The sequence below is a fragment of the Neovison vison genome, chromosome 7, assembly GCF_020171115.1.
Source record: "Neovison vison isolate M4711 chromosome 7, ASM_NN_V1, whole genome shotgun sequence".
Lineage (NCBI taxonomy): Eukaryota > Metazoa > Chordata > Mammalia > Carnivora > Mustelidae > Neogale > Neogale vison.
Genome location: NC_058097.1, coordinates 161724911 through 161738366, shown reverse-complemented (window position 1 = coordinate 161738366; position 13456 = coordinate 161724911). Strand labels below are relative to the sequence as shown.

Sequence of the window (13456 nt, the reverse complement as noted above, 5' to 3'; positions counted from 1 at the left end):
GCCACGTTGAATGAGGAACAGGAGTTTGTTCAGGGGATGAGAGGACTAACAGCAGTCCAGGTAGAGGGAAAGGCATGACAAGCCAGTCACGGCTTTGGAAACCGGAAGCAATTCTGTGTTTCATAAAATGCAAGCTGGGAGGAAGAGTAGGTATGCTAGAGGTCAGGGGAAGAAGGCAAACAGGGGGTAGAAACTTAAAAGCCTTCAAAGCCTTGGGATACCACTCTGGAGGAGATGAGGGCGTCCTGGGTTGGGGGGAGCGGGGGGTTTAATTAGGGAATGTCATATTCAGATTTATGTTTTAGGAAGATGAGGCTGGAAGTTGTATGGTTACTGAATAACAGCCCTTCCCTAAAAACCAGTGCCAAGGGCCTCTCTGGCTTGCCTTGCTTATATGAGGACCGACGTTCCACACTGGAGCTTGGCCTTAAATCTCTGTGCAAGGTTGAGTTCTCCCCAGCTGTGGGTACACTGGCCATATGCAAACCCCAGTTCCCAAATACTTTTCTGGGTCCTTCAAAGGTTGGTGCATCGACCATGTAACACACACTCTGAAGAGCTGTTACCCAGTTCATCTGTTGCGCTTATCACCCTCCCTGGATCTCACCTACTACCATCATGTTCCCCACTCTGCCTATGGGCTTCAGACTCCCCGGCCCCAACAGCAGTGAAAATACCCCAAACCAGACCCCAGATCCATCCCAGGGCCAGCATCCACCATCCACCTGCTAAATGTAACTGAGCTGCCCCAGTCCTCATGACCCACATGTCAACTACAGGGAATTTAACTTCTGCCTTAACTTGCAACAGGGGGGTTCCAAGGACTACTGGAGCAGTCCACAAGCCACCGTGGTCCCCTCCCTGCTCTGCATGATGTTCAGAGCACCTGGAAGCTGCAATTCAGACGCTTCACTTAGAAATTGGCCCAGTTGAGCCCTCCCAGCCAGGATCAGACAGGAGATGCTAGTGATGGGTTGACAGATGGAATGATAAGGCTGAAAATCTAAAGATGAGCCGTGTGTATGGTAGGGTTGGCTTACCCCCCTCCCCTGGATGGTCTTCTTTAGCCAGTGATCCAGCATCCCCAGCCAGAGAAGAAACATCTCCCATTCCAAATGAAATAGCACACATATCTAAAAATCAAAAACTGTTTTTCTACAATGGATGTAGCTCATAAGTCTGGATTTGAGTCCCTCCCACCCCATTTCCTATGTGCAACCTTGGGCAAGTGACTTCACCTCTCATGGTCGCAGTTTCTAATCTCCTCTAAAATGGCAGTAATAGTATTTATCTCATATTATTACTATGACAATGAATTACTATTTGTAATAGTGAGTATACACAAATGTTAAAGTGATCAGCTATCTTAAAAATAAATCATTCTCTTCCATAAAATAGGGATCATCATTCTCATCTAATGGATTTGTTGTAAGGATGAAAAGAGGGAATGTGTATGACGCACAATGCAACAGCTCAAGAGAAGCTCATTCTCTCCACTATGTGCTCCCACTTCATGGGATAGCTGGGAGCCAGATGAATGAGTTCTGAACTGACCATTGCATGGACAGGAAGCAGGATGGGTGGGAAGGAAGCTCCTGGGGACCTGGAAACGTGTCAGCCAAGAGAGTGTAGCTGGGAACATGGGTGAGGGCAGGTAGCGCCAAGGCTGCACACTGCCCAGGAGCCTCCCTTCCTCCCCTATTTGGACGATCTTTGGGGCTGGATGATCTCCCTCCCGAAACATAACATCACAGAAATGACTATGACCCAAATTTAGTCTCTCTCCACATCCCAGTCACCTGGGTCTATGATCCAAGATGGACCAATCAGAATCCTTCCCTGAGATTTTCCAGTTTACAGTTAAAGGGACAAGGGCCTTTCTTTTAGTTACCGAACTAACTGAAAGGCTTTTCATTCAAGGTTCTTGGCAGCTCTCCTCCTTGTTATTTGGAGAAAGTTTATCTGTAGTAAGAAAAATGAGGACAACTCAGAGAAACACAGCCAAGAGATAAAGGATGGGAGGAGTGAGACAGACAAGGTAGAATGAAGGTGTGGAAAGCAGAGAGGGAGGAGAGAACCTTTTTGGGTTCCTAGATCCATTTATACCTGAAGCCAGATCCACCCCTAGACTTTCCAAATATGAGACTCAATAATTCTCTTTTTGCTTTACTTAGGTTAACTTTGTTCCTGACATGTTGCATGGAAAGAGCCTCCACTAATTTTGAAACAAAGAAAGAAAGTAATTCTGCCTAGACTGTATGATTCCTTAGCAGTCTGGGGGAACAGGATTTGTGGCTAAACCGAGGTGGTTGACCAGGAAAGTGGCAGTTGGTACTTAAAGGTCACTGAGATGACAGCAAATCAGCTGACTTCAAAAAACTATAAACTAGATGTTGGGGCACCTGGGTGGCTCAGTGGGTTAAAGCCTCTGCCTTCGGCTCGGGTCATGATCCCAGGGTCCTGGGATTAAGTCCCACATCGGGCTCTCTGCTCAGCAGGGAGCCTGCTTCTCCCTCTCTCTGCCTGCCTCTTGCCTGCTTGTGATCTCTGCCTGTCAAATAAATAAATTTTAAAAAATCTTAAAAAGCAACAAGAACTATTTGTTTCTTTTTTTTTAAGATTTTTTTATTTATTTGACAGAGAGAGAGAAATCACAAGTAGGCAGAGAGGCAGGCAGAGAGAGAGGAGGAAGCAGGCTCCCCGCTGAGCAGAGAGCCCGATGCGGGACTCGATCCCAGGACCCCGAGATCATGACCTGGGCCGAAGGCAGAGGCTTTAACCCTCTGAGCCACCCAGGCGCCCCCCAAAAAAAACAACTATTAACTAGATGCCAGCTTTAGGGAAAAACTCAAGGAAAGTCAAAGGAGGCCTGGCCTGCTCAACTATTCTTATCAGCTTTGATAGAGATTTCTAAGACTGCTTATCAAAATTGTAGATAATCCAAAATTAGATTCTGTGGCTCGATTCCTCAGTGACAGAATCCAGATTCATGAGTGGTTGACAGCTACAGGGAGGGGCCCAAACATGCTGGATTAAGTCTGAGGAAGGCTAAGACCAAGTCAGGAGGAATCGTGTCAAATTTTAGATTCAAGAACCAGTCACACCAGTACAGGGAGAGGAGGGATACACGCCTTCCCAGGAGTTCACAGGCATGTTTACTGGCAAGAAGCTCAGCATGATCCCAGAGCACAGCACAGCTGCCAAAGCAGCAAATGCCAGACCCAGCTTAACACAAACACAGTGTTCGGGACAAGGAAGATTATCCTTCCTCATGTTCCATCCCTATCAGGGCACATCTGGAGTACAAAGTGCAAGGGGATGAGAAACAGCACCCTAGAAAGAATGGCTGAAGAAAGGGGGCATTGGAGTCAGAAGAGACGTTGGAGTTGGTATTTCTCCACAAACACCTCAAGGGCTGACATGTGGCCAAGGGGGAGACCTTATTTGCTCATCTCTGAACAACCAAACTTGGACCCATGAGCGGAAGTTACACGGAAGGGAAATGTTGGCAAGAGGAAAGTACAATCAGCCCAGCTGTGCCTCAGGCTCTGCCAGTTTGGGAATGTTGTCAACCTAAAGGAAGCTCTCAATTCTTCTCTCCCCATGGTTCCATGGCCAAGGCAGGGAAAGGCTGCTATCATGTTAGCTTTGAAGACATTCTACTGGCCACTCACTGTAACAGGAAAGGGCAGTGATGTGAGCCGTATTCACCTACATAGAGCATGGGAGGCTGTGGTGGGGCTGGGAGAGGCTGTGGTGGGGAAGCATGCTCATAGAAAAGTGACTACCTTTTGGTCACTCTCTATTTGTCTCTCCCCATCTTGTTTTAAAATTTAAAAAAAGGTTGGGGGGAGTACGCCTGCGTGGCTCAGTCAGGTAAGCGTCTGACTCTCGATTTCAGCTCAGGTCATGATCTCAGGGTCATGAGATCGAGCCCCACATCAGGCTCTGTACAGGGCGTGGAGCCTGCTTAGGATTCTCTTTCTCCCTCTCCCTCTGCCTCTGCTTCTCCCTCCCTCTCTATTACAAAAAAAAAAAAAAAGGGCAGATAATAGATTTCTGGAATCCAGCCCTTTGTTTGGGGTGCGTCCAGTGAAGCTATGGTTTGTTTGTTTACTTTTCCAAGTGATTCTGACGCATAGCTAGGTTTGGAAACCACACAAATAATCCCACCAAGTGGTAATTCCAGGGAAAGTCACTTGATAATTAGTGTCTAGGTGTGATGGGTCAAGAATCCTCTCTGCCCCCTTTTTCATTCAATCAGAGCCAGTGTCTGAACCTGGAGCCCCTTCCCTTTGCTCTTTTGCTTGCTGTCCTTCAGCTCTTCACCTCTGAACCATCCCTGACCTGGCTTTCCAGCATGCGGATCACCTTCCTCCCAAAAGTCTTCACCTAGGACCCAGCCATCTGCCTGTCCTCACCGCGCCACCCCCCAGGCAGTGCCCCCAGGGCACTGGACATCCTTTCTCTCTGCTGCCACCACCTGGAGCTCCCTCCTTGCTGTTGATCCCCGTCTCTGGTCTCACTTCTCTGGCTGACAAACACTTTCTCTTTCTCATATCTAAGTCTCTTAGAGAGAGATCTCACACGAGCATTCTTCATTGTTGGTTCTTCCCCCCCCCCCCAAGAATGATGATTTAGTGCCTGTTACGTCCATAGACTGTTCTGGGTGCTAGAAATGGCAAATAAGAAAGACACAGTCCTTGTTCTCATAAAGCTCCTATTCCAGCATGAGGAGGTAGATGATACACAAGATAATTTCAGAGAGGGATTAAGGGCTATGATGAAAACAAAATCAGGCAAATATAACGGGGAACATAAACAGGTGGTCAGAGAAGCCTCATTAAAGGGATAAAATCTGAGCTGAACTTAAAAGATGAGGGGCAAGCCACACGAAGATGTGGGCATGACCATTCTCACCATGGGGAAGCGTATATACAAAGGCCCTGGGGTGGGAATGAGCTTGGTGTGTCTGTAAAATTCAAAGGGTAGTGTTGCAGCTGTGGGGAGAAAGAAAAGGAAAGAAAGGAAATGAAGAAGGCTGAAGAGAAGGAGAAAGAGAAAAGGAGGAGGAGAGGACAGGAGGAGGATCATAAGAGCTTCCTATAGCACCTAGAATCACCACCCAGTTTTTATGACCTGCTCTGACTCTGCCCATCCACCCACACTCCTATCCCCCATGCACGGTGGCTTGTGCTTGGAGCCCTTCTCTACCCTCCTGAAGTCCAGGGATGCATATCTGCAAATACCTGAGCCACAACTGTAGATAGGGTTCAAGTTATTTCCCATGTGTCTTCTGGGCCTCAGCTAATCCCATAGATGTGTCTGACTTTTCCAGAACTTTTCATGGAAGTTTTGAATATTCTGTGAAAGTTAGAAGCCTTGACTATGTCGAGCTCCCAAGGACATCTGGTGATGTCACCTAACTCCTTACCCTTCCCATCCTAGCCCCAACTCCAGCCCAGCCAAGACACCCTATGAAAGTAGGAAATGTATACCAGCAAGAGCTGGCCAGCCATGCGGAAAGCATTCTAGGACATGATAAGCTCCCTGATACTGTAGACGTCTACAACGTCATCACACACACAACTGTACGCTGTCAGAGGAAGACAGAAGAAAGAACACCTTTGATAATGTGGGCCACTTGCCATTCCATTCAATGCACACACGTGCTTGAGTGTGCACGAGAGGAGACTCCCACCCCCTCACCCATCACAGTGAGTATTTTGTACCTGTCACGTCAGTGGTTGGGGACAAGCAAACCGTTTGTTTTACCTGTTACTCAGTTGGGGGAGCATTGGTCCCTTCCAGTGCTGGAAGGGCAATTAGCAGCGCTGGACCTCTGCGAAATGTTGGTTTGCTTCCATTCCCCACTAACAGAACTGTCTGGAAGGGGACACAAGTAAGGCTACCTTGAGTCTAGTACCTGTGTAGTTTATGTACAATTTGAAAGGATTTTTAAGGAATATTTTGACTTATGGGATCTTTGCTTTCCATAGTGCCTCTTGAACCTAACCCCGGGTCTCCTGTCTCCTCAAATTGTCTTTCATTTTCTTTCTGAATATATACCCCAGGGAGCTTTTGTTTCTTCTCTTTTAGTTTATTTTCCCTTCTCCTCCTCCTCCTCCCTTTTTTTTTTCCTCCTCCTCCTCCTCCTTCTCTCTCTCATTGTCTTATTTTATCCACTTCCGCCTTTATTCCTTTCTTTCCTTATACCTTCCTCCTTTACTGAGGGAGAAGGTGAGACAGAACAGGCCAGTCTGACATACCTTTTTCTTCTCATTATGAAACTTACCAATACCCCTCCCACACACACACAGGAACTCTCCTGCCCCTATGGACTCATTGAGCAAGTATATCAACCTCACATGCTGTTGAGAAGACCGTCTAGATACCTTTCACTGGGTGAGAGGCCTTAAAATACTGTGTTTTTATACGACTGTGCATTAAAACATGTGGCAGAGATAGCTAATTGTGCCTTTAAATCCATTTTCACCTTCATCCTTTTGGAAAACAACAAGTCCTTTCCCCATGTTTTGGCTGGGCATTTGGCTGCCCAGTTAAATGTTCTATTTCCCAGGCTCCCTTGCAGCTAGATGTGGTGAAGTCACTAAATTCTCAGCAGTGGAGTGTGCTTGGAAGTGCTGGGCACCATTCTGGGTCACGTGATGCAAAAGAAAGCTGCCAGCTGACCAGAACCCAGATGTGTTGGTAGTGACACGGCTGTAACCAGCAGCAATAAGCTCAAGGCAGGTGAAATTCAGTGTATTTTTTAACAAGTATCTGGTAGACATAAGTGTAAAACAAGTAAAATTAATCTTAGCCTTATGTTTTGTTTAACCTAATATATATAATTATCACCTCAATATGTAATCAACATAAAAAGTAATTGGAGAAGTTTATTTTTTTTATTTTTATTTATTTATTTGACAGACAGAGATCACAAGTAGGCAGAGAGGCAGGCAGAGAGAGAGGAAGGGAAGCAGGCTCCCTGGCGAGCAGAGAACCCGATGTGGGGCTCGATCTCAGGACCCTGGGATCATGACCTGAGCTGAAGACAGAGGCTCTAACCCACTGAGCCACCCAGGCGCCCCGAGAAGTTTATTTTTCTTTCGTCCTAATTTTTCAACAACCAGTATGTACTTGACACAGCACATCTCAATGTGGACTAGCTACATTTCAGGTGCTGTCTCTCGTAGCCACCTATGGGACAGCAGAGTGCTAGGGGTTTGGCCGAGTAATACAACAGAAGGAATCTGGTCTCCTGGCTGACCCTGTGGAGCGAAGCTGTCCATCACCTGAGACTTCTCATTTACCTCTTATTTAAAACACTGTATTTTGGGGTCTTTGGAACACGAGCTTAACCTGTATCTCAACTAATATAACTTGGTAAGGGGTTTTCCTCCCCCACAAAAATTAATATTGACCTACATCTGACACTCTGTGTAACAAGCAAATGGAGAGGAATGGTGAAAAGTTCTTGCTATGTTAGCCCATGTTGGTGGACATACCGGCAGTTATACCCTATTGTTCCAGCTCAGTCAGTCGGCAGCAATGGAATGACAACTTCACCGTGCGTGGGGAGTACCCAAGTTCTAACCTTGACAAATGTCTATTTGATATGCTTTCATTTTTGGTTAATTTTTAATTTTTTTTTTTTGCATTTCATGAAACTCTTAATTTTTATCAATCTGAACTAAATAGTTATTAAAGGCGGGAAGTTTAAAAAATTAAGTAACGTGATTTTAAAAGAGGGGGATGGTAGCAGAAAAGAGGAGAGGTGGGGGGGGCGACTTACAGGGAATTACAATTTTATCAGCAGTACTTAATTTTTTAAAACCCCACTAGAGCAGAAATAGTTTACTTAAAAGTCCTTATCCAGTTTAAATTTCTCAGACTCTCCATATGTACTTTCCAAATACATCATTTGGTAGGCATGGTGGTATACATCTGCATGTAAAAATAAACCAACCATCAAATTAGGGTTTTTTCCCTATCCAATTTGTTTCTGGTTCCCCACAAACAAAAGGACTTGGCTATAGATTGACAAGGTTGTTCATGTTCCTAAATTAATTCTCTGGTTTATGAGGAAATGCAATCCTGAAGTCTATAAAAAGAAAAAAAGCAAATGTAAATAAGGAGCCATCACTTTATTCTTTGTATCCCAAGGTATGTCAGTTATTATCTTGAAATGTTGCTCCTTCCCTTCAATGAAGACTCACCATCCAGAAGCCCGAGGGTAGCTAGAGTGAATTCATTTTATTCCCCCTTCATTTTACTGTGTCAATATAGAAGGCTGGTTAAGAACATATGTTTAGGAGTCAAACATCCCTTAGTTTGTATCCTGACTCTACTGATTATTAGCTGTGTGATCATGGGCAAGTTACTAAACCTCTCTGAGAGTTGGTCATCACATCTGTAAAATAAGAACAATAAATTACCTCAAAGTAATGGAAAGAATAAGTCAGATGAGTAGGAAGTACTTAACACAATGTCTCATCCAGTGTCTCTGCCAAGTATTTTTCTATTTCCAAAATAATCATCTTATTATATATATATTTTTTGAGCACTTACTCTAAGACAGCTTCCCCCCCACCACCACAAAAAGATTATGTCTGACTCTCCCAGCAATGCTGTAAGGAGTCCGGGAGCGCCTTCATTTTACAGCTGGAGAAATTATGGCTCAGAGAGGTGAAGTGGCTTGCCTGAGGTCACACAGTGAATATAGGACTGAGCAGAAATTGAAACAGACCCAGTCAACATCAAAGCCTAAGCTCTTTCTACCAGACTGAGATGGGGCTCTCCGGGACACCCACTCCTATGGCATTGTGTGCCCCAGGGTGGGATAAAGAAAGAGAAAGCCAGGCAGCTTTGGAGGTCTCCAGACCTCCCTGTTTAGAATAAATCCCACAATTGTGCTTGAAGTTGGACAAGCTTTTGAAACCTCAACTGGACATTCTTTTCCCATCAAGTTCCTTGAAATTTCCCTTTAAAGAGCATCTAGGAAAAGCCACTCTCATTAGCCAGGGTCTGGCTTTATTTTCCTCATAAACAGACCTTTCGTTAGACAAAAGAGCCTCTTTTATTTTCAATCAATTCTTGAACATTTCAGCTGATTTTCTTCTATTTGGCTTGAAATTGTGATCTGGGAATGGCTGGTCCTGCAAATTGTCCTCCTATATGGGAAGCCCCTTGAGGATCCTCAACTTGTTATTTTTAATCACTGTAATCTCCTTGTCAAAGGAGGCCATGGTCAGAAACAGAGCAGGCCTTTCAGAGCTTTCTAAAGCACAGTTATTGCCAAGGGAGGGGGGATAGGGGGAAGAGGGAGGGAGAGTAGAGAAGAGTGGTGGGAGAGAGAAGGAAGTCAATATAGTACTAACAACTTAGAAAAGCCTGAATAATAATCTCCATTGGATCTTGGCTTTTGAGAAGAAATCTCATCTCATCTCTCTCTCTCTCTCTCTCTCTCTCTCTCTATATATATATATATATATATATATTTTTTTTTTTTTTAACGCAGTGCCCATTTTAATCCAGTGTAGAATACCTAAAGGAGATCCTGGGTGGGGGGCATGGAGAGCAGAAGCTATTCAGGGATGAACAGGAACTCTGGAGACAAAGATTTCAGGCAGGAAAACAAGCCATTGATTCCAAGGCTTGTGAGGGGCTCTAACTCAAGAAAAAGTAAAAAAGCAACCAGAACACCAGAGGAATGTTAACTCCCACGGCCCTGAGTCAATACCCTGAACAGAATGCATTCGATTTACTTTTAACATAATTATTCTAAGAAAGTATAAGCCAACAGAAAATGTCACAAACTAACTAGGCGAGCGCCCTTTTCCTCCTAACTTTGAGTGGCGGAATCAGGTTTGCTAATCTCTGGGTATTTGCTCAGAAGGCCTGAGCATGGTTCCTGCAACATCTTCCTTTCAAGATCTCTCAGGCACCAGAAGGGAGAAAAGGAGACTGCAGGCCAATAGCCCTAGTGAGGAGTCACAGTCCAAAAGGCTAATGTTTAGGCTGGAAAAACCTGTCGGTGGAAGTCTGGTGCCCCCCACACCCAGTCCGGGTTCTCACCTCCAGGTCATGTACATTCTGCCAATCATGAGAATACCAGGGGCCTCTACTCCCCAGGGTTAGGGTACCAGCCGCCCATGCTCAGCCCAACAGGGAGGATTTGTGTGGGAAGAAATGCCTGGTAGGACAGGGGCATGGGCCCCTCGACTTGCCTAAATCACCTAAAAATATCCTCTTGGGCTTATACTAATAACAGTCTTGGGCTAATACGAAAAAATCACTCGTTCATTCATTCCATTAATTCATGAGGACGCAGATAGCCACCATTCACTTGTAGATTGGACTAAGGAGTGCTGAGAACACCTACTTTTAATTACATACACACACATCAAAATCAGATCTGACTAGGCACATCCCTCTGTTATTAAACCAAAAAGGGCCTCATATCCAACTCAAGCAAACATGTCCTGGGCACCTCGGGCGCCTCATCTCTGTCATCTCATCTAGTCCTTACAACCACCAGAGCGGTTGGGTAAATAGCTACGTCCACTGCTGGGAAATCAGTTCAGAGAAATGAAAGGACTTGCGCAAGGTCACACAGCTACTAAAGCCGAGTCCGTCTGACTCCAAAGCTGCCTCTTTCCCTGCCACGTGGAGCTTGGGCGGGTTCCCCAGGGAAACCAGGTCCTGGGTTTTTGGTGAGGCCTCCAGAGGCCAAGGGCAGTACTCCCGCCTCCCTCTGGTCCACGGAGAGGACTGGCTGTCTCCCAGCTCCTCGGAAAGGCTGAGGCCGCACCCGCAAGCCCCGCTACCCCGCGGGCTCCCTTCCCGGGTTGGGCCGGGGGCTCCTTCTGCGCGCAGTACCGAGGGTCCCGCTGGCCTGTGCGCAGGGGTCAGAGGGGCTCGCCAGGCGCTGAGCGCTGCTGTGTGCGGGGGGCGCCCGGACGCCGCTCTGGGAAGCTCCAGGTGGACAAAGTCTGGGACACGATCCCGGGGACATGATCGGGGGAACCGGGAGGAGCGTTCAGAGAAGGGTAGCGGCTGCTTACGGTGGCCTGTGCGGCGGGTGCGCCCGCTGACAGTGGCCCAAACTTTCTCCAGGGCTCTCCACCGCTTCCTGCCGCAGAGCTCTGGGAACCCGGAAGGCGGGGATGCAAGGGCGGCGGCCTGGAGCCCACCAGCTGCCCTCAAGACCCGCTCTTACCCGCGAGGCGCCAGGGCTGTCTTAGGAAGAGGCGAGGGGCGGGGGGGGGGGGGACAAGCAGCCCGTCACTCCCCGCCCGCGGAGCCCCAGGTGAAACCCGGCAGCCTTCCTTCCCTGCCCCAGGTCCTGTCACCCAACTGGAGAACGGCGGCTGCTGCGCGGGGAAAAGATGTCTAGGGGAGATGCTGGGTGTGGAGAGAGGTGGTGGGCGGTGGGGATGGAATCAGGGGGCTTCAGGTCTGCGCGGTTCGAGCGGCTCTCCTGCCCAGGAGGCGCTCACCTGCCAGGACGTCCCCTCCCCGCGCCCCTGAAAGCCCGCGCTTGGCGGAGGAGTGTAGGGGCGACATCCCCCCCCGCAGCAGAACCTCGGGGTGGCTGGAGCCAGGATCCTCCGGCCTCCAGGGAGCAGGTCTCGGGAATTTGGGCTTTCCTTTCCGTCTTCACGGGGTTTCCCTTCCCATTCCGAACCCTCACAGCGCTCCTTGGAGGCCCATTCCATCGGGAGCCTGTCCTAGAAATCCAGACTCTTCTCCCTCGCCTGGGACCATCGGAAAACAATTTGGAGTTCTTTCCGAGGGCCCTTCTCAAAGCTTCAGACTCTTCCTCCTCTCCTCCCGGTGCCCCGGGACCAGTCAAGGCAGAAGCTTAAGTCCCTTCTCCTGAAGTCGTCTGTTCAAGGAAGCTGGAGTGACCGTCCCGGGGGCTGGTCTCAGAGAAGCTGGTATCCTCCCCTTCGGGATGGGAGAGAGGGAAGCCTGTCCCCAACCTGGTCTGGGACCCGACAGAGAGAAACCAAGGTTCCCTCCACTCCAGAGGCGGATCTGGAGGAAGACGGGTTTCCACTGCTCTCCCGGAGCGGGCTAGGGGGCGGGAGGGAGGGGGGAAGCCAGGTTGCCTCCCAACCAGGCTGGCGTGGCGCGTAGCTCGGCTGCAGCCCACGCCTGGGGACCGCGCTTCCGAACTGGGGCTGCACCGCCTGGCTGCGGCCCCCGCGACGGCCCCGGACGCTGGCTCGGGAGCCGCTCAGGGTTCGCGGCGACAGGGACTGAGGGCAGCCAGGACAGAGGGCCCCTGCTGGGGTCCGCCGGCAGCGTGCGCCTGGGGACCGTGCGCCCTCCTCCGGCACCGCGCGGTCGGCGCCCTTCCGGGGGCCGGGGGCCGCGCCCCGGCGCCACGCCGGGCCACTTACCTCGGTAGCTGGTTCCCGGCTTGTAGAAGTCGGGGTCGCCCTCCACGCGGAGGCTGAACTCGGTGTAGCCCTCGCGCCGCGTGCCTTGGGCGCGCAGGATGCGGCTGCAGTAGCCCTCCGACTTGGGCACTTTATCCAGGGTCTCGTCGGAGAAGGCCAGCGCCGCGGCCAGGGGCAGCGCCAGGGCCAGCAGCGCTGGACTCCGAGTTAGCCTCAGGGGCGCTGGGGCCAGCCTCATCCTCGCGGGCGCTCAACTTTGTGCGGCTGCCGCCGGCCCTCGCCACGCGACGCCTGCCCGAAGGTCCCCGTAGAAGCGAGACCCGGCGGAGCCCGGGCGAGGAGCGGGAGCTCGGAGCCGGCGCTGACAACCGGGAGACCGTGCCGGTCTCGCCTTGGCGGCTGCGGAGCTGCCGCGCTGCGCTGCGCTGAGCTGAGCTCCCGAGCCGCGCGAAGAAGGGAGGGCGGCGGCGTAGGGGGAGGAGGGCGGGCTGATCTTGCCCAGATCCCCGAGCGCAGCGCTGTTTTGTTTCCGAGCGGGCGATTAGCGGCGCGGCCGTGTTTGTTTTGCGACGCTGAATTCCCAGGGTCTGGCGAGGAAATCATAAGGCACGGGGACGCGACGGGTTCTGTCCCACCACCAAGGAGGTTGAGGTCCCCACCCCAGCTACAGCTTTGCACCCTGCGCGGTAGAGTGCTCCAGGGAGGGAAAGACTGAAAACTAACTTTTGTTGCACACCTACTTTGCGCCTACCAGTATGCTGGGTGGTTGGCGAAAGGTATCTGCTCCACTCTCCACTCTCCCTGCGCACAGCAAACAGGACCGCACTTTCACTCATTTTACAGATGAGCAGACTGAGGCCTGCTGCTATGAACAGTTAAGTGAGGGTCGGATGCCATGACTGTTGGACTCTATTGCTCTTTTGGAGCAGGTCAGGCTGGAGTATGAGAAAGGAGCCGAATGACTCACCCAGCTGCGCCCAGTAGGCACAGCGCCTACGGCCTGAAATATTTTTGGAGACTCCTGAAAATATTTTCTTTAAAAT

General features: G+C 49.7%; 1 protein-coding gene across 1 annotated transcript in view; it reads right to left on the bottom strand.

Annotated features, from left to right (window-relative positions):
• Positions 1-12651, bottom strand: part of SPON1 (spondin 1) — a 260891-nt gene extending 248240 nt beyond the window's left edge. Inside the window, exon 1 of the mRNA XM_044258882.1 lies at positions 12414-12651. Coding sequence (XP_044114817.1) covers positions 12414-12651 — 238 coding nt within the window. The remainder of the gene's footprint in view (positions 1-12413) is intronic.
• Positions 12652-13456: the final 805 nt, after the last annotated feature.